The 26,017-nt window shown below is 35.9% G+C and overlaps 1 protein-coding gene across 8 annotated transcripts in view; it reads right to left on the bottom strand.

Annotated features, from left to right (window-relative positions):
• ATRX (ATRX chromatin remodeler) overlaps nt 1–26,017 on the bottom strand; it is a 303,464-nt gene that overhangs the window by 76,304 nt on the left and 201,143 nt on the right. For all 8 annotated transcript variants that reach the window (XM_027607480.2, XM_027607484.2, XM_027607481.2 and 5 more), the window contains 5 exons: nt 25,612–25,787; nt 24,186–24,303; nt 6,778–6,908; nt 5,987–6,075; nt 5,686–5,858 (listed from right to left, as the gene is read on the bottom strand). In XM_027607480.2, the coding sequence (XP_027463281.2) occupies nt 5,686–5,858; nt 5,987–6,075; nt 6,778–6,908; nt 24,186–24,303; nt 25,612–25,787 (687 nt within the window). The remainder of the gene's footprint in view (nt 1–5,685; nt 5,859–5,986; nt 6,076–6,777; nt 6,909–24,185; nt 24,304–25,611; nt 25,788–26,017) is intronic.

The following is a 26,017-nucleotide window of genomic DNA, read 5'->3' as shown; positions in this document are numbered from 1 at the left end:
TGCACCAGTTTGCATTCCCACCAAGAGTGCAAAAGTGTTCCTTTTTTTCCATATCCTCACCAGCATTTGTTGTTTCTACTGTTGATCATTTTAGCCATTCTGACAGGTATGAGGTGATATCTCATTGTAGTTTTGATTTGCATTTCCCTGATAAGTGGCCTCTGTTGGCCATCTGTATATCTTCTTTGGAAAAATGGCTATTCATGTTGGCTGTGCATTTTTACTTCGACTGTTCATTTCTTGGGTGTTGAGGTTTAGAGGTTCTTTATATATTCCAGATATTAACCCTCTATCAGATATGTAATTTGCAAATACTGTCTCCCATTCTGAAGGCTGCCTTTTAGTTTTGTTGGGTGTTTCCTTCACTGTGCAGAAGCTGTTTATTTTGATGAAGTCACAATAGTTTATTTCTGCTTTTACTTCCCTTGCCTCAGGAGACATATCTAGAAACAACTTGCTATAGCCAATGTCAGAGATATTACTGCCTGTGTTTTCTTCTAGGATTTTTTATGGTTTCAGGTCTCACAGTTATGTCTTTTAATCCATTTTGAATTTCTATTTGTGTGTGGTGTAATAAAGTGGTCCCATTTCATTCTTTTGCATGTTGCTGTCCAGTTTTCCCAACACCATTTGTTGAAGAAACACTTTCTCCCATTAGATACTTTTTTTTTTTTAAGATTTTATTTATTTATTTGACAGAGAGACGGTGAGAAAGGGAACACAAGCAGGGGGGTGGGAGAGGGAGAAGCAGGCTTCCCGTGGAGCAGGAGAAGCAGCAGCCCATGCAGGGCTCAATCCCAGGACCCTGGGATCATGACCTGAGTTGAATGCAGACGCTTAATGACTGAGCCACCCAGGCGCCCCTCTCCCATTAGATACTCTTTCCTGCTTTGTCAAAGACTAATTGTCCATAGAGTTGTAGGTTCATTTCTGGGCTTTCGATTCTGTTCCATTAATCTATGTGAGTATTTTTATACCACACCATACTATTTTTATTAATATGGCTGTATAATATAACATGAACACTGAAATTGTGATGCCTCCAGCTTTTGTTTCTTTTTCAAGGTTGCTTTGGCTACTTGAGGTATTGGTGGTCCCATACAAATTTTAGGTTTGTTCGTTCTCGCTCTGTGAAAAATGCTCTTGGTATTTTGACAGGGATAGCATTAAATATGTAAATTGCTTTAGGTAGCATAGACATTTTGACAATGTTTGTTCCTCCGATCCATGAGCATGGAATGTTGTTCTGTTTCTTTGTGTTCTCTTCAATTTCTTTCATCAGTGTTTTATACTTTTCAGAGTACAGATCTTTCACCTTCTTGGTTGAGTTTATTCCTACCTATATTCTTACTTTTGATAAAATTATAAATGAGACTGACTCCTTAATTTTTGTTTATGCTGCTTTATTATTGGTGTATAGAAATCCAACAGATTTCTCTACATTCATTTTGTATCCTGCCACTTTATCAGATTCATGTATCAGTTCTAGCAGCTTTTTGGTGGAGTCTTTTGGGTTTTCTATATGGAGTATCTTGTCATCTGCAAATAAAGTTTTACTTCTTCCCTGCCAATTTGGGTGTCTTTTCTTTCTTTTTGCTGTCTGACTGCTGTGAGTAGGATTTCCAGTACTATGTTAAATAACAGTGGTGAGAATGGACATCCCTGTCTTGCTCCTGACCACAGAGGAAAAGCTCTGTTTTCCCCCATTGAGCATGATATTACCGTGGGTTTTTCATATATGGCCTTTGTGGTGATGAGGTATGCTCCCTCTAAACCTACATTGTTGAGGGTTTTTATCATGAATGGATGCTATACTATGTCAAAGCTTTTTCTGAATCTACTGAAATGATTGTATGGTTCTTATCCTTTATTAATGTAGTATAATGTAGTTGATTGATCTGTAAATGCTGAACCCCCCCCTTGCAACTCAGTAATAAGTCCCACTTGATCACTGTGAATGATTTTTTTTTTAAATGTATTGTTGAATTTGGTTGCTAGAATGTTACTGAGAATTTTGCATCTATGTGCATCTATAGTATTAGCCTCTAGTTCTATTTCTTAGGGGACTCTATCTGGTTTTGCTATCAGGGTAATGCTGTCCTCATAAAAGGGTTTAATGTCACCTACTATTATTGTATTATTATCAATGAATTCCTTTACATTTGTTATTGTTTTATATATTTGGGTGCTCCCAAGTTGGGGGCATAAATATTTACAATTCTTAGATCTTGTTGGATAGACCCCTTTATTATGATATAGTATGCTTCTTCATCTCCTATTAGAGTCTTTGGTTAAAACCTAGTTTGTCTGATAGAAGTATGGCTACTCCGACTTCCTTTTGACATCCATTTGCAAGATAAATGTTTCTCCATCACCTCACTTTCAATCTGAAGGTGTCTTTAGGCCTAAAATGGGTCTCTTGTAGGCAGCATATAGATGGGTCTTATTTTTTTGTATCCATTCTGACATCCTATGACTTTTGATTGGAGCATTTAGTCCATTTACATTCAGAATGATTATTGATAGATTATGTATTTAGTGCCATTGTATTACTTGTTTTGTTGTTGTTTCTGGAAATTTTCTCTGTTCCTTTCTGGACTTTGTCATTTTTGGTCTTTCTTTCCCACTCAAAGAGTCCCCTTTAATATTTTTTGCAGGACTCATTTACCGGTCATGAACTCCTTTAGTTTCTGTTTGTCTGGGGAAACTCTATCTCTCCTATTTATTCTGAATCACAGCCTTGCTGGATAAATTATTCTTGGTTGCATATTTTTCCCTTTCAGCACTTTGAAAATATCAGGCCACTCTCTTCTGGCTTGCCAAATTTCTGTTGAGAAATCTCTAGCAAGCCTTATGGCTTTTCCCTTGTAAGTTAAGGACTACTTTTGTCCTGTTTTAAGATATTTTTCTTTATCACTGTAGTTTACAAATTTAATTAGAATATGTCTTGGTATTAGCCTGCTTTTGTTGATTTTGATGGGAGTTTTCTGTGCCTCGTGGATCTGGATGTGTGTTTCTGAGCAAGGAAGTTCTCAGCTATTATTCCTCCAAGTACACTTTCTGCCCCCTATTCTCTTGAAAAGAGAAATTTTATTAAGGAATCACCAAATTAGTTCAGGTGCAGACCTAAAACCAGTCAAGCTTGTTTGAACCCAGGGTCATTCACCAAGCAGGCCTCCATATCTCTCTTTTCTTCAGTTGATTGCTTTGCTATATGACTCTCAAATGACAAATAATTATTTTTTTAAGATTTTTTTTAATTTATTCATTTGAGACACAGAAAAAAAAATTATATATATATATATATATAGAGAGAGAGAGAGAGAGAGAGAGAGCGCATGAGCAGAGGGAGAGGGAGAAGCAGGCTCCCCGCTGAGCCAGGAGCCCAATGTGGGGCTCAGTCTCAGGATCCTGGGATCATGACCTGAGCTGAAGGCAGACGTTTAACCATCTGAGCCACCCAGGTGCCCCAATGACAAATATTTAGAGCTATTTATACTGTTCTATCTTTAGATATTTTATATTTAAAATATTCAGACATTTGGTCCCAACTTTGGAGTTCCTAGACACCCAGTCAGGCTGTACCAAGAATATATGGAGCCTCAACACTAATCCTTCAAATGTAGATATGGGTCAAGACAACTTCAGCCAATAAAAAATTCAGACTTTCACTTGTGTGTACACTCATGCACAAGAAAAGGGGAGAAGGAGAAAACAAAAGAGGTGATAGAGGAGAACACAGGCACAAACCTCTTTGACCTCAGCCATAGCAACTTACTAGACATGTCACCAAAGGCAAGGGAAACAAAAGCAAAAATGAACTACTGGGACTTCATCAAGATAAAAAGCTTCTGCACAGTGAAGGAAATAATCAACAAAACTATAAGGCAGCCTACGGAATGGGAGAAGATATTTGCAAACAACGTATCTGATAAAGGGTTAGTATGCAAAATCTACAAACAACTTATCAAACTCAACACCCAAAAAACAAATAATCCAGTTAATAAATGGGCAGAAGGCACGAATAGACACCTTCCCAAAAAAGACATACAGATGGCTAACAGACACATGAAAAAATGCTCAACATCACATCATCAGGGAAATACAAATCAAAACCATGATGAGATACCATCTCACACTTATCAGGATAGCTAAAATTAACAACAGAAGAACAACAGGTGTTGGTGAGGATACAGAGAAAGGGGAACCCTCTTGCACTGTTGGTGGGAATGCAAACTGCTGCAGCCACTCTGAACAGTACGGAGGTTCCTCAAAATGTTAAAAATAGAACTACCCTATGATCCAGCAATTGCACTAATAGGTATTTACCCAAAAGATACAAAAATACAGATTTGAAGGGATACATGTACCCTGAGGCTTATAGTAGCACTATCAACAATAGCCAAACTATGGGGAGAGCCCAGATGTCCATCAACATAAGAATGAATAAAGAAGATGTGGTATATATATATACAATGGAATATTACTCAGTCATAATATAGAATAGAATCTTGACATTTGCAAGGACATGGATGGAGCTAGAATGTATTATGCTAAGTGAAATAAGCCAGTCAGAGAAAGACAAATACCACAGGATCTCACTCATATGTGGAATTTAACAAAGAAAACAGATGAACATATGGGAAGGGAGAAAAAAAAAAGAGAGAGGGAAACAAGCCATAAGAGACTCTTTAAAAATTTTTTTATTTAAATTCAATTTAGTTAACATATAGTTATTATTAGTTTCAGGGGTATAATTTAGTGATTCATCAGTTATATGTAACACCAAGTACTCATTACATCAAGTGCCCTCCTCCTTAATGCCCATCCCCCAGTTACCCCATTCCCCCCCAACCCTCCAGCCATAAGACTCTCTTAAGGATAGAGAACAAACTGAGGGTTGATAGGAGACGGATGAGGGATGGGCTAGATGGATGATGGGTATTGAGGAGGGCACTTATTCTGATGAGCACCGGGTATTGTATGTAAGTGATGATTCACTAAATTCTACTCCAGAAACTACTACAGAAACCAATATTGCACTGTATGTTAACTACCTAAAATTTAAATTAAAAAAATAGAAATAAATTAATTTTAAAAAGAGGTGATAAACTATATATGAAAAAGGGAAAACTTAAAGTATGCAACAATTATAGATTATGAAGAATTACAAAGGAAAAAGGCTAATACATTAACACTAGTTTCATTGTATAAAGTTAATTACAATGATACTCTATTACATGAAATGTTTCCAGTTATTATATGTAGTTAATTGAAAATACCATCATGGCTCTGAAATTGGATGTATCTAGGTCTAAATCCCACTTCTACTGATCATTTATAAAAATAAAGATATCAACAGCTTGTTAAGTCTGCTCAAGAATTAACTCAGCTAACACATGGAGTGAAAATACGGCATTTAGTTTATATACATGTAAATAAACATTAGTTTTTCTTTCTTCTTTTTCTCTTAAATATCAGAGCACAATGGCTTGCTTTTAATTAAATATTCACCAGGTATTTGTCATTATGTGACCTGATTATCCAAGATGCTTACTAAAAGCATCTAGGAAAGATATTCCTTTGAGAGAAATAGTAAGGATAAATTAATTATTGAAAAAAAGCATGGACATGATAATTTCTAAATCAGTGTTCCATTATAAAGGCAACATTCATTAGACTCACTTTCTTCCAGCTTTAATGAAACTGAGGGATTGCTTCCTGTTTCATCCACATTTCCTTCACCACCTCCTCGAGATCTTGAATTCCAGACCTTAATCACTTCAACATCATTGTCACTGCCACTTCCACTTGAGCTACTATCTTTCTTCCCTTTTTTCCCCTTCGTTTTCTTCTTTCTATAAAAGGAACAAATTCAAAGTGTTAGGAAAGCACAGAAAAGATACAAATGCCAATTATGAGAGAACAATCAGCAATTAGGGATTTTAAATATGTCAACACAGGACACAAAAATTATTCAATTTACTTTGTATAATCATCGGAGCTTAAACTCATGGAGGTTTCATCGGAATCTGAAGCTATAAATTCATCCATACTGTCTTCATCAAAGTATCCCTAGAGGAAAAAAAAATGATGAATGTTTTAATAGTTTACTTCAACTTATACTGAAAATTGTAATGATGTTTACTTTACCTGAGGATAAGTTAATTGTCATGGCATAAAAAAAGAACTGAAAGAACTACCATAGATTAAAAAAGGAAAGGAGATATCACAGATATGATTACTAAATGCAATGTGAAACCTTGGATTGAATCATGGAAAAGAAAAAGGACATAAGTACAAAAATTGATGAAATCCAATTAAAGTCTATTGTATGGGCTAGCCCAGTGATGAGTATTAAGGAGAGCACATACTGCATGGAGCACTGGGTGTTATACGAAAACACTGAATCATGGATCACTACATCAAAAACTAATGATGTATTGTATGGTGACTAACATAATAAAATAAAATTAAATTTAAAAAAATAATAAAGTCTATTGTTTAGTTAATACTACTGACCCAATGTTACTTTTTAAATTTTTGTCATTTTACCATGGTTATACAGATGTTAAGAATAACATTTAATACTCCTTCCATAATCATAATGCATTCTAACATATAGAAATTAACTAGAAACAAAATAGGTTGAATTACTGTACTACAAAGCAAAGGAAAATTCCAATATACAGTAAGTCTATATAGATCAACCTTTTTCCTGAAGTTATTCTGCTTCCAACAGATATGTTTTAATCGATTTTAGGTTACCTGATTTACCTTATTTTCTTTGCTAATGTAGTCCAGCTGCAAACACCAAGGATGAGTCCAGATTCTACTTAACATCTGAAAATCTTGGAAAAGTTTTGCACCTGCCTTTCCTCTTCCACCTTCACTGCTATTACCTACACCTGATCAAAAAAAAAGTCGTTAATGTTAAGACAAGAATTCTCTGTGTCAGGAGAGGTGGGTGGAGGGATGGGTTAAATAGGTGATGGGGATTAAGGAGTACACTTGGGATGAGTACTAGGAGTTGTATGAAGTACTGAATCACCAAACTGTACATCTAAAACTAATTACACTGTATGTTAACTAACTGGATTTTAAATAAAAACTTAGGAAAAAAAAGAATTCTCTATGTCAACCAACATGCTTTTCTAAATTAGGGATTTTAACTTTATTATGTGCCATGGACTCTTGTGGCAGTATAGAGAAGTTTATAGACATCTTTCTTTGAATAATGTTTTGAAACGTAAAATAGGAAAACAAAAGAAACCCATTATATATAAATTATCAAAATATTAAACATCGTTGTGATACAGTAATACGTGTACTTTGTTAATGCATTAAATAACAAAATATAGCAGCAAGTCTAAGAATTATCTGAAATTCTGAAGTCCTGATAAAGGTAAATAATTTTGAGATATCAGTAACAATAATAGAAATATTTGATTTCTATTGGTAACAAAGTCACAGTTATCACTAATACTACTATAGTTTATTGCCCACATTATAACTGGAAAAAATGCTAATTTTCATCAGAGGTTAGTAAAAATTAATGTGATTTTTTTCTTATTCAGGTTCACATACCCCCCATAATTCCATCTGTGGACCCTGGATTACAAACTCCTCTTTTAAAATTGAGGGTTAGCAGAGGGGAGGTGGGTGAGGGGATGGGTTAAAGAGGTGATGGGAATTAAGGAGTGCACTTGCCATGATGAGCACAGGGTGATGTACAAAAGTGTTGAATCATTATACTGTACACCTGAAACTAAATTTACACTGTATGTTAACTAACTGGGATTTTTAATTTTATTCTATTGGGGGAGGGGGACAAAGAGAGTCTTAAGCAGCCTCTGCACCAAGTGAGGAACCCAAGGTGGGGCTTGAAATCACGACCTGGGCCGAAACCAAGACTTGGACACTTAACCAACTGGGCCACCTAGGCGCCTCTAACTGGAATTTAAATGAAAACTTAAAAGCTCTTGTTTTAGATAAAGCCTCTCTGTATCCCATCTTTTATAAATTCCAACTCTTCTTAAACAAAAAAATGTACTCCTAAAAACTGTTTTTCATGTTGAAAACATTAATTTCTTCTGCTCAGAGTAATTTCAACAAAATTAAGTTTTTTCTATAGAAGCAAAATGAAAATGAAATGAATACACATTTCATTTATATGACACATATCAAGGAGGTAAGATGCAAAACAAAACTGGTTAAACAAAAAAAGCAGCATTTAAGCAATAACATATTTTTCTGTCCACAGTTTTAAAAGATGTAAATTCACCAATAACTAATAAGTCTTGCCTCTACTCATGGCAAGAGAAAATTTAATGATATGAAACACTAATAAAAATGCATGAAAATCTGGTAGTGATTATTTTGCCTTTTAAGAGGTATTTCCACCGTGTATAATAGGAATCATTGCTATGAAAATGAAGAATCTAATTTCTTGATATACAACTGCTCATAGCATTCCTTTATAATTTATTTCTGCAATATCAGTAGTGATATTCTTTCACATTCCTGATTTTAGTCGTGTCTCCTCTATTACTTTGCAAGTACAGCTAAAAAGGTATCAATTGATCTTTTCAAAAAAGCAAATTTCAGTTTCAGTGATTTTCTGTGTTTTTTCCTCCTTTATATTTATTTCTCCTCCAGTCTTTATTCTTTCTTTGTACTTGCTTTGGGTTTAGTTTGCCCTAACTTTAGTTGCTTAAGGTAAGAGGTTAGATTATAAACTTGAGATCTTTCTTCTTTTTAAATTATAGGCATTTACAGTTATAATTTTCCCTCTTTAAGCATGCTTTATCTGCATCCCATATTTTAGTACCTTGTGTTGTTTTCATCCATGTCTAAATATTTTTTAATTTTCCTTGTGATTTCTTCTTTTATCTACTGGCTATTTGGAAGTCTGTTATTTATATACATTTGTGAATGTTCTAACTTTCCTTCTGTTACTGGTTTGTAATTTCATTCCCATATGGTTAAAGAAAACATTTTGTGTGATTTTTATCCTTTTATGTTAATTGAAACTTGTTTTATAATCTAAAATATGGTCTATCTTGAAGAATATTCCACATGCACTTGAGAGGAATATGTATTCTGCTGCAGCTCGATGGAGTGTTCTTTTAGAGGTCTGTTAAGTCTGGTTGGTTTATAGTGTTTTCCAAGTCTTCTATTTCCTTGTTGATCTTCTACCCAGCTGTTCTATCACTGAACATCTTATGAGTTAAAATTAATGTAAAGGAGGGGCACCTGGATGGTTCAGTCGGTTAAGTGTCTGACTCTTGATTTTAGCTTAGGTCATGATCTCAGGGTCTTAAGAGCAAGCCCTGCATCAGGGTCCATGCTGGGCATGGAATCTGCTCAAGATTATCTTTCCCTCTCCCTCTGCTCTCCTCCCCCCACCACTCACGTTCTCTCTCTTAAAAAAAAATTAATGTAAAGAGAGATTTTTTTTTAAAAAAGGTAATCTATACTTTATCATTTTATACTCCAAGAAAGACTAAAAGCCAATTCTTGTTTTGTGGGGGCAAAAACTACTCTTGCATATATCATAAATATCTTCTATTATGGAAAAACTTCCTAAGACTTTTAGGCCTAACTGGCTAAGATAGGAAAAGGGAGGACATTTTTAAAGGGAAAAAAATTCTACCTGAAAAGGGAAAAAAGTTTCTTCTACCTACACCATTGATTTATGTTAGAGTTGATATTCTCTGTGGGAAATGGGAACCACATAAAAAGGATATGTTAATAAACTAGCCAAATAAATATCCACAGAAAAATGTTCTCTACTCAAGAGTATTGATAATTATTACTGAATCATTCTATCTTTTCAAAAAAAATGTTTTTGACTCCAAATCACTTTATTCGGAAAATATACCAAAAAAGGTTAGGTGAATACATGATTAATCAATCATGACAATCTGTTATTGAACCTTATTTACACCTACAGTTTTTACATGAGATGTTATCATGGGGTCTGTGGTAAACTCAATAATGGTCTCCCAAATATATCTACATTCCAATCCTATATACATCTGCCAAATATATCTACACTCCAATCCACCCATGAGTTATTCTATATGGAAAAAGAAAATGTGCAGATGCAATCAAGAAAAGGACCTGAAATTGAAGAAGACCATCCTAGTTTATCCAGGAGGACCCAATGCAACCACAATAATCCCTGTAAAAGGGATCCAGAAGTGAGAGTAGAAGGTGATGTGATGACATATGCACAACTGGAGTGACACACGTTCAATATGGAGAATACAGACAGCCACCAGAAGCTGAAAAAGACAAGGAAATATTTTCCCTCCCTAGAGCAGCCAGAAGAAACCAGCCCTGCTGACTTTAGCCCCGTAACACTAACCTTGGACCCTCAACCCCCAGAACTGTAAGAGAATAAACTTGTTCTAAGCCATCAAATTTGTGGTAATTTTCTACAGCAGCAAGAGGAAATCAATACAGCATCCTAGTGAAATGTTTATCAAACTTGGCGCACATCAGAATCACCTGGGCAATGTGTTATACACACACTTGGATCCCATTCCTATAAATTCTGATTTCCTAGATCTGTGATGAGGCACAGAAATATAAACTTTCTAAGAAGGTTCTCAGGTGCTTGTTGTACTGCAAACTAGGGTACAAGTCATAAAGAATGGTTGGGAAAACTCACTGCTTCAAGTAGTTTGCTAGGACTGCCACAGCAAATCACCACAAACCCAAAATCTTAAGACCACAGAAATATAATCCTTCACAGTTTGGGAGATCAGAAGTCCAAAATCTATCCTACTGAGCCAAAATCAAAGTGTCCATAGGGCCATCCACATTCCCTCTGGAAGCTCCAGGAGAGAATTTATTCCTTGCCTCCTGAGGCACGTGGTGGCTGCTGGCATTCCCTGACTTGCAGCTACAACAATCTCTGCCTCTATCGTCACAATTCCTCCTCTTCTGTGTATGTCAAATCTCCCTCAGCCTCTCTCCTGTAAAGATACCTGCAAATGGAATTAGGAGCCATCTGGACAATCCAGGACAATCTCCTCATCTCAAGATCCTTAGTTTAATCACCTCTAAAAAAATCCCCTTTTCTTATAAAGTAACACAGGTTCCAGGACCTAGGTAAGATCTAACATCTCCAGGTGGCCATTGTTCAGCCTACCACACTGCCTTAAGTGCCCTTCAAGGTTATTCAAGACAGTAGAGCTAAAGCAAACTTTCCAAAAATACAATACTAAAAGCTTTTTATTATTCAATTTCCCTTTTGACCCCTTACACATTACAATTACACTATTAAAATAAACCAGTCTCACTGGAGTATTCTGATGATCAATACAGCTATAATAAACAGGGAACTGGAGATGATCATAATAAAACACCATGGGCTACATCAATAAATTTTATAGAGTTTCCCCAAGTCCTGAAAATTATTTCAAAGAATTTTCCACATAAATGAATAAAAAGGGTTGATCTAAAGAACTTGGGAGTAGTTTAGCCACTAAGAATATGGAAACACCCTCTAGGATTTCCACACCGTTTTATCACAAAATCCTTACTAATCAAATAATTCCTTTGTACTATTTCAGAAATCTGTTTTCCTTTCCTCCAATGCTCCTTCAGTTAACTTGCAGGACTCAAGGCCACTTTTAAACATAGCAAAGACTAAGGAAAGCCTAAAACCCAAGCACTAACACAACTACTAGGAGGTGCCCAGAAGAATTCTACTTATAATGAACAGTAAGTGAAAAAGAGTATCTCATTGATATTAGTTATTTCACTGCCTCAATACATCAATGCATGTCCCATAAAGCTGACTTTAAGCAGATGGCTCAGTTTTGATAATCTAAACATATGCTGTTTTATCTGTTCAAGTCTAAATCTAAATCTTGTAGTCATACCACCTTCTGATTAGTCACACACTATAGGAAGCTCACATAAAAATTACCACCCATGAACTATCATGCAAAGACCACTGAAATTGGTTAACATTCTTTGGAGTATGCTTATTTTATTTATGCAGAAAGTAAAAGAAACAAAGGAATAATACTTTAAGTACTGGAGAGCCCCCAGTTCATATCATCAAATAGCCCATCATTTGCCCAAATTCCCACTAACTTAAAAGTTAAGAGTGCTTCAAGCACAAATTTTAATATCAAGGGATCTGAGACTAAAAATATCCCCAGACCCCTGACAGAAACAACAGCAAATCCTTTCTGGAGTAACCAAATGTTAGCCTAGGACTCAAAAAATTACCCCATATTAACACTCCAAAGGATATTAGGAACTTGTGGTCAAAAGTACTTAAACACACATGGAAACAAGGCAGCATGCCTGAAAATTTGACAGAAATTAGAGATGAAACAAATCTATAAAGATTTCAAAAACTGGAATAATCAGACATAGACTATAACTGTTTACTACGTTTAAAGAAATGTTAAAGATAATCTAGAAAGTACATGCAAGACACAGGAAATCATAAAGAATGAGCAATTAGCTGGAAGATAACTAAATAAAACTTCTGTAGATAAAAAAGTAAGCCACTGAGTTTTTTTTTAAGTTTTATTCAGATATAGTTCACAATTTACCATTTACAATTCACTAGTGTATTCACAGAGCTGAGCAACCATCACCAAAATCTAGTTTTTAAAACATTTTTATCACCCCCAAAAGAAACCCTATACCCCTAAGCCAACACCCCCCAATTTCTTTATTTCTCCTACACCCCTAGGAAACCACTAATCTACTTTGTCTCTACAGATCTGCCTACTCTAGACATTTCATATAAATGGAATCATACATCTGGTCATTTGTGACTAGCTTCTTTCACTTAGCATATGTTTTCAAGGTTGAGTTGCGTTGTAGCATGTATCAGCATTTTCTTCCTTTTCATTGCTTAATAATGTTCTATGATATGCATGTATCAAATCTGTTTAACCCTTCACCAGTTGATGGGCATATAGGTTGTTTCTAGCTTTGAACTATTATGAACAATGATGCTATGAACATTGGTGTACAAATCTTTGGATGTACAAGTGTTTTCCTTTCTATTGAGTATACATTCAGAAGTATAATTGCTGGGTTATATGGTAACTCTATACTGAACCTTTGATTGCCAAATTGAGCTCCACATAAGTTACACCATTTGACATTTGAAACCAACAAAACACAGGGTTCCAATTCCTCCACATCCTCACCACTTACTATTTTTCTATTTCTTGGATTATAGCCATCCTAGTGAGTAACAAAAGGTATCCCACTGTGGTTTTGAGTTACATTTCCAATTATGTTGAGCATCATCTAGAGCAGTGGTTCTCATGCTGCAGGTACATCAAAATCACCTGTAGGGCTTATAAAACACAGGTCCCTGAGCCCTACTCCAGATCCACTTAATCAATGTCTAAAGGGTGGCACTTGGACACATGCATATGAATGTTCTCTATTTATGAGTACAATTCAGTGGCATTGAGTACAATCACGATGTTGTGCAACCATCAACACTCCATTCCTAAAACTTTTTCATGATCCTAGAAAGAAACTCTGTACATATTAAAAATAACTCTGTATTTTCCCCTCCCCCAAACCTTGGTAACTACTACTTTCTGCCTCTATGAATCTGTGACTACTCTAGGTACCTCTAAGTGGAATGAAACAGTATTCGTCATTTTGTGTCTGGCTTATTTCACTTATCGTGACAGCTTTGGGATTCATTAATATTGTAAAGTGTCAGGATTTCCTTTCTTTTTAAGACTAAATAATATCCCATGGTACATATGAGGTATGTGTATGTGTGTATGTATGTATGTGTATTATGTATATATCATATATATGATAAATATAACATTTATATGATTTATATATGATAAATATATATATATTTATATATATATATCAAATTGCCTTTCTCTATTCATCTGTCAGTGGACACTGGGATTGCTTCCACCTTTTTGGCTATTATGAACACTACTGCTGTGTAAACAAGAGCGTGCAAGTATCTGTTTAAGTTCCTGCTTTCAATTATTTGGTGTATATACCTAGAAGTGGAATTGCTGGATCATACACTGGATCATTATGGAAATAATTCTATGTTTAACTCTTTGAGGAATGGCAGCACTGCTTTTCCCATAGCAGCTACACCATTTTACACTGTCACCAGCAATGCACCAGGGTTATAATTTCTCCACTTTCTTGACAACACCTGTTCTCTTTTTTTTTTTTTGGTAATATGCATCTTATCAGGTATTAAGTGATATCTTGTGTTTTGCTATTGGCATTTCTATAATAACCAGTGATGATGCAGAACATCTTTTCATGTGCTTATTGGCCATTTGTATATATTCTTTGGAGAAATGTCTATTGAAGTCCTTCACTCATTTTCCAATTGTGCTGAGTTTTATTGTCGTTGAGTTATAGGAGTTCTTTATATATTCTGGTTATTAATCCCTTCTCAGATACAGGATGTCAAAAAATTTTCTCCCATTCTGTGGGTTGTCTTTTCATGTGTTCCCTTTCTGCATGCCTTAAAACACTATATGGATTTTAATATTGACTTATGCTTAAAATCAGGCTAACATTTACTGATTAAAAAATTAAGTAACAAACTGATGATTACCAGGGGGGAGGCCGAGGGGGGATGTCTAAAATAGTTTATGGAGATTAAGGAGTGCATGTGTGATGAGCTCCGGGTGTTGTATGGAAGTGTTGAATCACTATATTGTACACTATAGTGTATTGAAAATAATATTACCCTATACAGTAACTAACTGGAATTTAAATAAAAACTTTAAAAAATTAAGTATCCATATTTTAAAACATGAAGTGTTTACTGAAGGCAGAGGCTTATATGTAAATATAAACTGATAACCGATGGTAAAAGGAATACTGCAGGATTATACTGAAAAAGGGGAACAAAGGAAAATTAAGGACTTTAATTTCTTTAAAATTCAAGAAAACTCAGTTTCTTATTACTTTAATTCTATAAATATTAAAATATTACAAATTATTACTATTAATATTAACACAAAACTGTTCCTAGTATAAAAAGCAAAATTTAAGTGAACTTCTTAAAACCAAATAGAATCTAGAAAGAGTCAAATATAAAAACAAAAGAAATTTTGGAACATGTGACAGAAAAACACTAAACATTTTAAGTTCAAGCGAAATACGTGGGTGAGATTTCAGGAGAAATACTGTGATGGTTGGTAGTGAGAATCAAGATAGAGTAGCCTTTAATATAACCCATTTGGCCTTTCATGTAGGTTTTTATTCAAAGGGAATATTAACTCAGGTTATGCTACTTTAAGGAAAATAAAACATCACATTTAGTTGGGTGGAACCCCAAACATTTTCACAAATGAAAGATTCATGACATCAGATGATAATTTAACAAACATACTTTTCAGAAAGAGTTAAGAGGCAGAGTAATAGGGGAACCTATGCTTGCCCCGTCCAACGAACACAGCTAGATAAATATCAAATCATTCTGAACACCCAGGAAATCAATCTGAGGACTGATAGAACAAACTGCACAACTAGAGGGAGAAAAGAGGCCAGCCACATCATGGAAGTTAGGAGGTGAGGAGACGTAATTTGGAGAAGAAAAGAACTGCTGGTGAGGCAGAGGAGAGGAAGCCCAGATCAGGAAAAGAGAGAGACAGAAAGAGAGAGACAGAGACAGAGAGACAGAGAGATAAGAAAAACACTTCCCCTACACCACTGATGGGGAAAGTGAGAGGGGCTAATTATCACATGTATTTACAAACAGTGGAGCACAAAGTCTGGTTTTAGAAGTCCGTGCCATGGGGCGCCTGGGTGGCTCGGTCGTTAAGCATCTGCCTTCGGCTCAGGTCATGATCCCAGGGTCCTGGGATGGAGCCCGGCATTAGGCTCCCTGCTCCGCGGGAAGCCTGCTTCTCCCTCTCCCACTCCCCCTACTTGTGTTCCCTCTCTTGCTGTGTCTCTCTCTGTCAAATAAATAAATATAATATTTTTAAAAATTTTAAAAATAAAAAAAAGGAAGTCCCATGTCATCAGTGGGATTGAACCTGGCTGGCGAAGAGGTGCTCCTGTGGAGAAGAAAGGCAGAAGCTGGGGAGCAGAAAGCATGATCTGAGGATCCCCTGGGTTGCACTAGGAGAGACAATTCCCTTTCATGGAGAGCATTTGGGAGAATGGCACTGCCTTTATGGGAACAAAAGAGCAGGCAAGTGCCATTGAGCTGCCCCATTCTTTAGCATAGGAGACACCTGCTTAGGGCAGCTAACCTGCATGTCAGCTTCTTGTGCTTTATGGTAAACTCCAAGCCCCTGTGCATTCCTGCAACTACCCTTCTGGGCCAAACCAGCACCAGCCACAGTGTGACAAGACCCTCCGCCAGAGGATCAGTGCAGGTCCATGCATCGCAGGGTACCTAAAATTTAGAGTTCTGAAACCCAGTCTGTGTGCCTCTGATAAAAACACAGGAGCACGGCACCACTGGCTGGGCAGACGCTCAGACAGAGACAGGGTGAAGACATATATCTGAGGAATGCATGGGACAAACGAGGGGAGACTGTTCGCTCTTCTACGAGGGCTTTCTGAACATTGGCAGGTGCAAACTTCCCTCTCTGGGATGAAAGAGATGGCTAACATTTTTACCCCTGCCCATAAGAACAGACAGATTGCAGTGAGAAATACAGTGCCCACAGTGGAGCCTTGAGTTGCTTACCCTGGGCTCTGCAGGTGTTTTCTTTCTTTCTTTCTTTCTTTCTTTTTTTTGCTAGGACAAGTATAGCTAATACTCAGAGCAGGAGCGCCACACCCCTCCCACCAGAAGACCAGCACAAACCCTCCACATGTACCAAGTCTACTAGCCACACAAAGCTGCAAAGCTTCAGCTCTAGGGGAAATAGGATCAGCCTGTTTTAACAAGGGGACCAAAAACACCTACTTAAAACTCACCACACACTGGAAAAGGAGCAAACATTCCACGCTGTAGGCAAGGAGAAACTCTGCAGAGGACTAACCTGAAGGAAAGAGCTGCGAAACCACAACAGCAGAGTGCACACAGCACACACCAGAAACACTTTCTGAAGCACCAGGCCCCGGACAGTATATGACCTCTTCTTAATACAACCATTACTCTCAGGGGCAGAAAATATAACAGGCTTTCATAAGACACAGGAGAAGACAGAGACCTAGACAAAATAACAAGATGGAGGAATTCGTCCCAAAACAAAGAACAAGAAGAGGTCACAGGCAGGGATCTAATCAAACCAGATATAAATAATATGCCTGAACCAGAATTTAAAACAACAATTACTAGCTGGGCTTGAGAAAAGCAAAGAAGACACTAGGGAGTCCCCTGGCGCAGAAATAAAGACCTACAAACTAGTCATGCCAAAATAAAAACTACTATAACCAAGATGCAAAACCGACTGTATGTAATGACCACAAAGATGGAAGAAGAATAATGAGTAAGTCATATTGAAGATAAAATTATGAAATAACGAAGCTGAAGAGGGAAAGAAAAATGCTAGATCATGAATGTACAGTAGAGAAATGAGCGACTCCATAAAGCATAACATTTGTATCATAGGAGTCCCATAAGTAGAGAGGGAAAAGGGAGCAGAAGGTTTCTTTGAGGAAACTATAGCTGAAAACTTCCCTCATCTGGGGAAGGAAACAGACATCCAAATCCAGGAGGCACAGAGAACTCCCATCAAAATCAAAAAAAGCAGGGCAACACCAAGAGATATCATAGTAAAATTTGCAAAATAAAATACAGCCATAAGGACAGAATCCTAAAAACAGCAATGGAAAATAAATCCCTGGAATGTCTGGGTGGCTACTCTTGATTTCGGTTCAGTTCATGATCTCAATAGGGATTGAACCCCGTGTCTGGCTCTGCACTTCAGCAGAGAGTCTGCTTGAGATTCTCTCTCTCCCTCTCCCTCTGCCCCTCCTACCCCTGCTCTTTCTCTCGCAAATAAATAAATCTTTAAAGAAAAAGAAATCCCTAATGTACAAGGGAAGACAAATAAGGTTAGCAGCACATCTAACCACAGAAACTTCACAGGCCAGAAGAGAGCGGCATGATATATTCAACATGCTGAATAGGAAATACATGCAACCAAGAATAACTGATACATCAAGGCTGTCATTCAGAATAGAAGGTGAGATAAAGGGTTTCCCAGACAAACAAAATTAAAGGAGTTTGTGACCACTAAACCAGCCCTTCAAGAAATATTAAAGGGGAACTCTGAGTGGGAAAGAAAGACCAAAAGCAACAAAGACTACAAAGGAACAGAGAAAATCTCCAGAAACAGAGAAAATCTCCAGAAATATCAATGTTACATTTAATACAATAGCACTACATTCGTATCTATCAAATCACTGTGAATGTAAATGTACTAAATGCTCCAATCAAAAGACATAGGATGTCAAAATGGATTTAAAAAAAAAAGACCCATCTACATGCTGCCTACAAGAGACTCATTTTAGACCTAAAGACACCTGCAGATTGAAAGTGAGGGGACAGAAAAATACTTACCATGCAAATGTATGTCAAATGAAAGCCAGAGTAGCAATAATTATACAAGACAAACTAGATTTTAAACCAAAGACTGTAATAAGAGATGAAGAAGGGCACTATATGGTGATAAAGGGGTCTATCCAACAAGGAGATGTAACAATTGTAAATATTTATGCCCCCAACTTGGGAGAACCCAAATATAAAAATCAATAACAAGGAAAATCATTTATAACAATAGAATAATAGTAGGGGACTTTAAAACCCCACTAACAGCAATGGACAGATCATCTAAGCAGAAAATCAACAAGGAACCAATGGCTTGGAATGACACACTAGACCAAATGGACTTAACAGATGTATTCAGAACATTTCATCCTAAAGCAGAATACACATTCTTTCCCAGTGCACATGAAACACTCTCCAGAAGAGAATACACACAGGTCACAAATCAGGCCTCAACAAGTACAAAGTATTTAGATCATACCATACGTGTTTTCTGACCACAGTACTATGAAACTTGAAGTCAACCACAAGAAAAACTTTGGGAAGAACATAAATACATGGAAGTTAAAGAACACGCTACTAAAGAATGAATGGGTGAACCGGGAAATTAAAGAAGAAATAAAGAAATACATGGAAGCAAATGAAAATGAAAACATGACGGTCCAAAACCTTTGGGATGCAGCAAGAACAGTCATAAAAGGGAAGTATACAGCAATACAGGCCTGCCCCAAGAAGCAAGAAAAGTCTCAAATATAAAACCTAACCTTACACCTAAAAGAGCTAGAAAAGAAATAGCAAGTAAAGCCTAAAGCCAGCAGAAGAAGGGAAATGGTAAATACTAGAGCAAAAATAATTGATACAGAAACAAAAAAGAACAGATGAATGAAACCAGGAGCTCTTTGAAAATTTTAGTAAAATTGATAAACCCCTAGGCCAGACTTATCAAAAAGAAAACAGAAAGGACCAAAATAAAATCACAAGTGAGAGAGGAGAAACCACAACCACCACTACAAAAATACAGTTATAAGAGAATACTATGAAAAATTATATGCCAGGGGCGCCTGGGTGGCTAAGCTGGTTAAGCGACTGCCTTCGGCTCAGGTCATGATCCCAGGGTCCTGGGATCGAGCCCCGCAACCAGCTCCCTACTCGGCAGGAAGCCTGCTTCTCCCTCTCCCACTCCCCCTGCTTGTGTTCCCTCTCTTGCTGTCACACTCTCTCTCTCTGTCAATTAAATAAACAAATAAAATCTTTAAAAAACATTATATGCCAGCAGATTAGGCAATCTGGAAGAAATGGATAAATTCCTAGGAGCATATAAACTTCCAAAACCGAAACAGAAGAAATAGAAAACTTGAACAGACCAACAGACAGCAAAGAAATTCAGTCAGTGATCAAAAAAAAAAAAAAAAAAAAACCAAAAAACTCCAAAAAAAGAGAAGTCCAGGATCAGATGGCTTCCCAAGGGAATTCTACCAAACATTTAAAGAAGAGTTAATATCTATTCTTCTCAAACTAATCCAAAAAATAGAAATGGAAGGAAAACTTCCAAAATCATTCTAGGAGGCCAGCATTACCTTGCTTCCAAAACCAGATATAGACACCACTAAAAACAAAAACAAAAACAAAAAACAAAAAAAAAACAAGTACAAGCCAATATCCCTGATGAACATGGATGCAAAAATTCTGAACAGAATACTAGCAAATGGGATCCAACACATATATTGAAAGAATCATTCACCATATCAAGAGGAATTTACTCCTGGGCTACAAGGATGATTCAATATTCACAAATCAATCAATGTGATACACCACAATAAAAGAAAAAATAGGAACCATATGATCCTCTCAACAGAGGCACAAAAAGCATTTGACAAAATACAGCATCCATTCCTGATAAAAACCCTCAACAAAGTAGGGATAGAGAGAACATACCATCATAAAGGCCATGTAGGAAAGACCCAGAGGTCATATCATTCTCAACTGGGAAATACTGAGAGCTTTTCCTCCAAGGTCAGGAACAAGAGAGGGATGTGCATGCTATTATTATTTTACATATTACTGGAAGTCCTATTCTCCCAATGAGACAACAAAAAGAAATAAAAGGCATCCAAAATGGCAAGAAGTCAAATTTTCACTATTCAAAGATGACATATTCTATATAGAAAACCCAAAAGACTTCACCAAAAAATTGGTACAATTAATACATGAATTCAGCAAAGTCACAGGATACAAAATCAACATACAGAAATCTTTGCATTTCTATACGCCAAAAATGAAGCAGCAGAAAGAGAAATCAAGAAATCAATCCCAGTTACAACTGCAGCAAAAACCATCAGATATCTAGGAATAAACCTAAGCAAAGAGATAAAAGATTTGTACTCTGAAAACTATAAACACTTATGAAAAAAAAATAGAAGACACAAAGGAATGGAAAAACATTCCATTCTCATGGATTAGAAGAACAAACATTGTTAAAATGTCCATACTACCCAAAGCAATCTACACCTTCAATGCAATCCCTATCACAATACCACTAGCATTTTTCATAGAGCTAGAAGAAACAATCCTAAAATTTGTATGGAACCACAAAAGACCCTGAATAGTCAAAGCAATCCTGAAAAAGAAAAGAAAAGCTGGAGGCATCACAATTCTGGACTTCAAGCTATATGACAAAGCTGTAGTCCATCAAGACAGTATGGTATGGCATAAAAAAGGACACAAAGATCAACGAAACAGAACAGAAAACCTACAAATGGACCCACAACTATATGTTCAAGTAATCTTAGACAAAGCAGAAAAGAATATCCAATGGAAAAAAGACAGTCTCTTCAACAAAAGGTACTGGGAAAACTGGACAGCTACATGCAGAAGAATGAAAGTAGACCACTTTTTTCCCACCATACACAAAAATAAACTCAAAATGGATGAAAGACCTAAATATGAGATAGGAAACTATCACAATCCTGGAGAAGAACACAGGCAGCAACCTCTCTGACCTCGGCTATAGCAACTTCTTACTAGACACGTCTCTGGAGACAAGGAAAACAAAAGCAAAAATGAACTATTGGGACTTCGTCAAAATAAAAAGCTTCTTGGGGCATGTGGGTGGTCAGCTGGTTAAGCATCCAACTCTTGGGTTTTGGCTCAGGTCATGATCTCAGGGTCATGAGATCAAGCCCCATGTTAGGCTCCATGCTCAGTGTGGAGTCTGCTTGGGATTCTATCTCTTCCTCTCCCCCAGCTCCTCCCCCTGTTAACGTTCTGTTATGTTAAAAATAAATAAATAAATCTTTAAAAAAAGATAAAAAGCTTCAGTACAGCAAAGGAAACAATCAACAAAACTAAAAGGCAGCCTATGGTATGGGAGAAAATGTTTGCACATGACATATCTGATAAAGGGTTAGCATCCAAAATCTATAAAGAACTTAACAAACTCAACACCCCCCCCCAAAAATGATCGAGTTAAGAAATGGGCAAAAGACATTAGTAGACATTTTTTTCCATGGAAGATATACAGATGGCTAACAGACACATAAAAAGATGTTCAACATCACTCATCACCAGGGAATTACAAATCAAAACCACAATGAAATTCCACCTCACACCTCTCAGAATGGCTAAAATTAACAATGCAGGAAACAACAGGTGTTGGCAAGGATGCAGAGAAAGGGGAACCCTCTTACACTGCTGGTGGGAATGTAAACTGGTGCAGCCACTCTGGGAAACAGTATGGAGGTTCTTTAAAATGTTAAAAGTAGAACTGCCCTATAACACAGCAATTAAATTACTATGTATTTACCCAAAGGATACAGAAATACTGACTTGAAGGGGCACATGCACCCCGATCTTTACAGCAGCATTATCAACAGTAGCCAAATTTTGAAAAAAGCCCAAACATCCATCAACTGATGAATGGATAAAGAAGATGTAGTGTACATATATGACAGATATTACTCAGCCATAACAAAGAATGAAATCTTACCATCTGCAAGGATGTGGATCAAGCTAGAGTGTATTGTGCTCAGTGAAATAAGTTAGAGAAAGACAAATACTATGATTTCACTCATATGTGGAACTTAAGAAACAAAACAGATGAACATAGGGGAAGGGAAAGAAAAAAATAGAGGGAGGCAAACCATAAGAGACTCTTGACTACAGAAAAGAAACTGAGGGTTGCTGGAGGGGAGATAGGCAGGGGATGAGCTAAATGCGTGAAGGGTATTAAGGAGAGCACTTGTTTTTTTTGCTTGTTTGTTTGTTTAAGGAGAACACTAGTGATGAGTACTGGGTGTTATATGTATGTGATGAATCACTAAATTCTACTCCTGAATATATTCCACTATATTTTAACTAACTAGAATTTAAATAAAAACTTAAAAAAACAATTATACTTTACAGAGTTTAGAAGCTTTTAATAGTTGGTACTTTAGATATTTGCTATCATTTAAAATCACAATGAATGAGGCCCCCTTAGTTCTTAAATATTGCATTGCCTTCAAAAGTATACACTTTAAGATCTATATGAGCTATTAACATTTTGCTATTGGTTATTAAAGACAAGTGATTCTCTAATATTTGAAAACACTGTAGCTGGCACTTTCTCTAAAACAAAATTTTAAATGGAAAAAATATTAAATGACCAAATTTAGTAACCTTTATTACTCAGATATTAATGAAAGATAGCTCTGGACATCCCTTTTCTTCTTTAACTACACTGTAGCTCTCTCATTGGGATGACCACCTTTGGTTACTTAATTATGTCTCCAATTTTTGTCATCCAAACACGACGATACAATAAATCTAACAGTTTCTGACTGATATAAAAATGAAAATGTGTGCCTTGTTACAAGCGATTTTCTTCTAAAAGTCTGTAAAAATCTGTTTATAATATAGCAAAAAAGCAGTTCTGTAAAATACTAACATTCAAATTCTGTTTTCCCCAAAGCAAAATCATTCTTGAGAACCATCATCATTATTCCATTCTCTAAAATACACTGCTGTTATAAGGCATATCACTGTAACTAGTGATATGAAATGAGGTATCATTTTAAGATGCATGTACACACTTCCACCTCCTATTATTTTTTATAATTTATTTTATTCACAACGGCATCGCTTCTCGGCCTTCTGGCTAAGATCAAGTGTATCCTCATAATGAATCCACCCAAAAAAACAATTTCTGTTAGCATTTTGGTGTATTTTAGGTATCTGTGTATATTTTTACTATAAGTTTGGGAGCATAATATATGTCCTTGCATTTTGCTTCTTTTCCTTCAACCTTTGTCAATTTGATGAGAAATGATTTCATGGATTTGATTTATATGCCTTTTATTATTGTGGTTCAATTTTTTAAGTAATGCACTGGAATTTTATACATTTTCTTTTACAGATTTATTTACACTAATAATTTTTCTGAAATAAAAGCTCTTTATAAATCAAGGGCATTATTCCAAAAAACTGTGTATGTTTTTTCACCAGTTTGTTCCTAGTTTAGTTTGACAATTTAGTGGTTTTTAAATTAGAACTATTTTGTGCTTTTACAAAACGAACATATCCATTTTATTCAAATGCACAATTGAAAAAGAACAACTTACATGGTAAAATTACTAAAACAACACTCATCAGAAAAAGAATGTTTTTTGAAGATAAAAACAATAAGTGCATCTGTTACCTGTTAAGTGATCTAAGTAGTACTGATAGAGCTTGCACTGAATAGGAGTCATTCTCACAGCTAATACATACTCATGTTTTGGGGGCAAGAACTTTGTTAATGCTGTATAATCTTTCCTCTGTAATTAACAAGAAAGAGAACGAAATTAGTTAACCTAAATATATGACAGGAATTGACTGCTCTAAGAATCATCATTGCTTGCAACTAAAAGATACACATAAATAAATAAGTACCATACAAGAAAACATTTTCTTAAACATATTTAGCCTCTTTAATCACATAATCATCATTATACGATTGTAGTTAATATATTTCATATGACTACACAATATGATGCACTGGTAAAAGGATACTGCAATACACCAGGCAGGTTTTAAATTGAAGCAGTCATTATTACCAAATGGTCTCCTCTATATAGAAAAACAAAAAAAGAAAAAAAGTGTATAGGGGATACAGTAAGCAGTGTTAGGAAAAAAAGACTTGCTTTAATCATACACTAAAAGCAATGAATCAATGTCTGATGCAGTCTGGTTTGTCCTTTCGGTAAAATGTGCCATTATGCCGGAGGATAACACATAGCTTTAGGGAAACTGTTTACCCAGTTGAGAAAGCAAGTCATGTATAAGCACTCTTGATACCATTTAATTAAAGGAACAAGAAAGAAAGAACACTAATGTGCTAGGTACAAATGACTACCTAAACCAGGAAAATACCGTCTAGGTAGTAGCAGCAATACAGAAACTGAGGACTTGCTAGTACTTGTGGCTAACCTGAACAAAAAGGATGACTGCCTTATATGATGGCAGAATATCCAGCCAGAAGGACAGCCCATTTGTTTATTTGTTACATCTTTGTAGCTACAATTAATATCTAGTGTCTAAAGAAAAAGTGCAGATTTTGAGATCTACTAACTGCTTACTCATTAATACAGATTCACTAAATATCTGTATGTAAACACTATTAACCCATTCAGGTTAGTGTATAACTTCAAAGTAAAAAAACTGTTTCTTCAGAATTACATTAAAAATGGCTCCTCCACAATTCATAATTGCCTTTCCTACAACTATTTCAAATAAGTGAGGTTCAGGCCACTCTACTATAAAATTAGGGTGGACATAGGAATTTCTTAATCATAACAGCTATGTTCCTTTTACATACTCCCTATCTTAAAGATGAGGAATCTAAACATTAACATAGTAAAATATGAAGCTACATACTTGGCAAATGAATTAATCAATTATGCTATAAATGGAACTCTTTTTTTTTTAAAGTTCAAAGTTTCAAAAACTTTTGGAGACAATGCAAGAAGATTTACTATAAAACTATATACTAAAAAGGGGGAAAGAAAACACAAAATAATTAAATTCAGAAAACATTTTGGGATTATAACAGTAACAATATTTTATTATATGGAATGTATTTGTACCTGAACACATCCAGCTAACATCTCATAGAGAATGTGAGCACGCTTCTTCATCACTCTGACATCTACCATGGTAGAATCTGCACACTGACCATTTTGGATTGGATTTATAAATCGATTTCTGAACTCTTTAATGGATCCCAGCAAATTTTCCTTGATAAAGTTAACCATGCAATGATCTAAGAGAGAAGACATTAGTTCACTAATAGTAATAACAGCTAAAAGGGACTCAGAAAAATTCTCTGATAAAATGTTCCTGTCAAAAACACATGCCATGGAAGCATTAGAATTAGCTACAAAGAAAGAACAGCAAACTGAGCATAGACTAAACACTGGTTTTAAGTCTGATCTGGAACTGGATTACCTAAACCAGATGAGAAATTCAAATAAAAACCATCCCTAAATTCTA

Source organism: Zalophus californianus, chromosome X (assembly GCF_009762305.2).
Source record: "Zalophus californianus isolate mZalCal1 chromosome X, mZalCal1.pri.v2, whole genome shotgun sequence".
Lineage (NCBI taxonomy): Eukaryota > Metazoa > Chordata > Mammalia > Carnivora > Otariidae > Zalophus > Zalophus californianus.
Note: the sequence above shows the minus strand (reverse complement) of the source record. Positions and strands in the feature narration are given on the sequence as shown.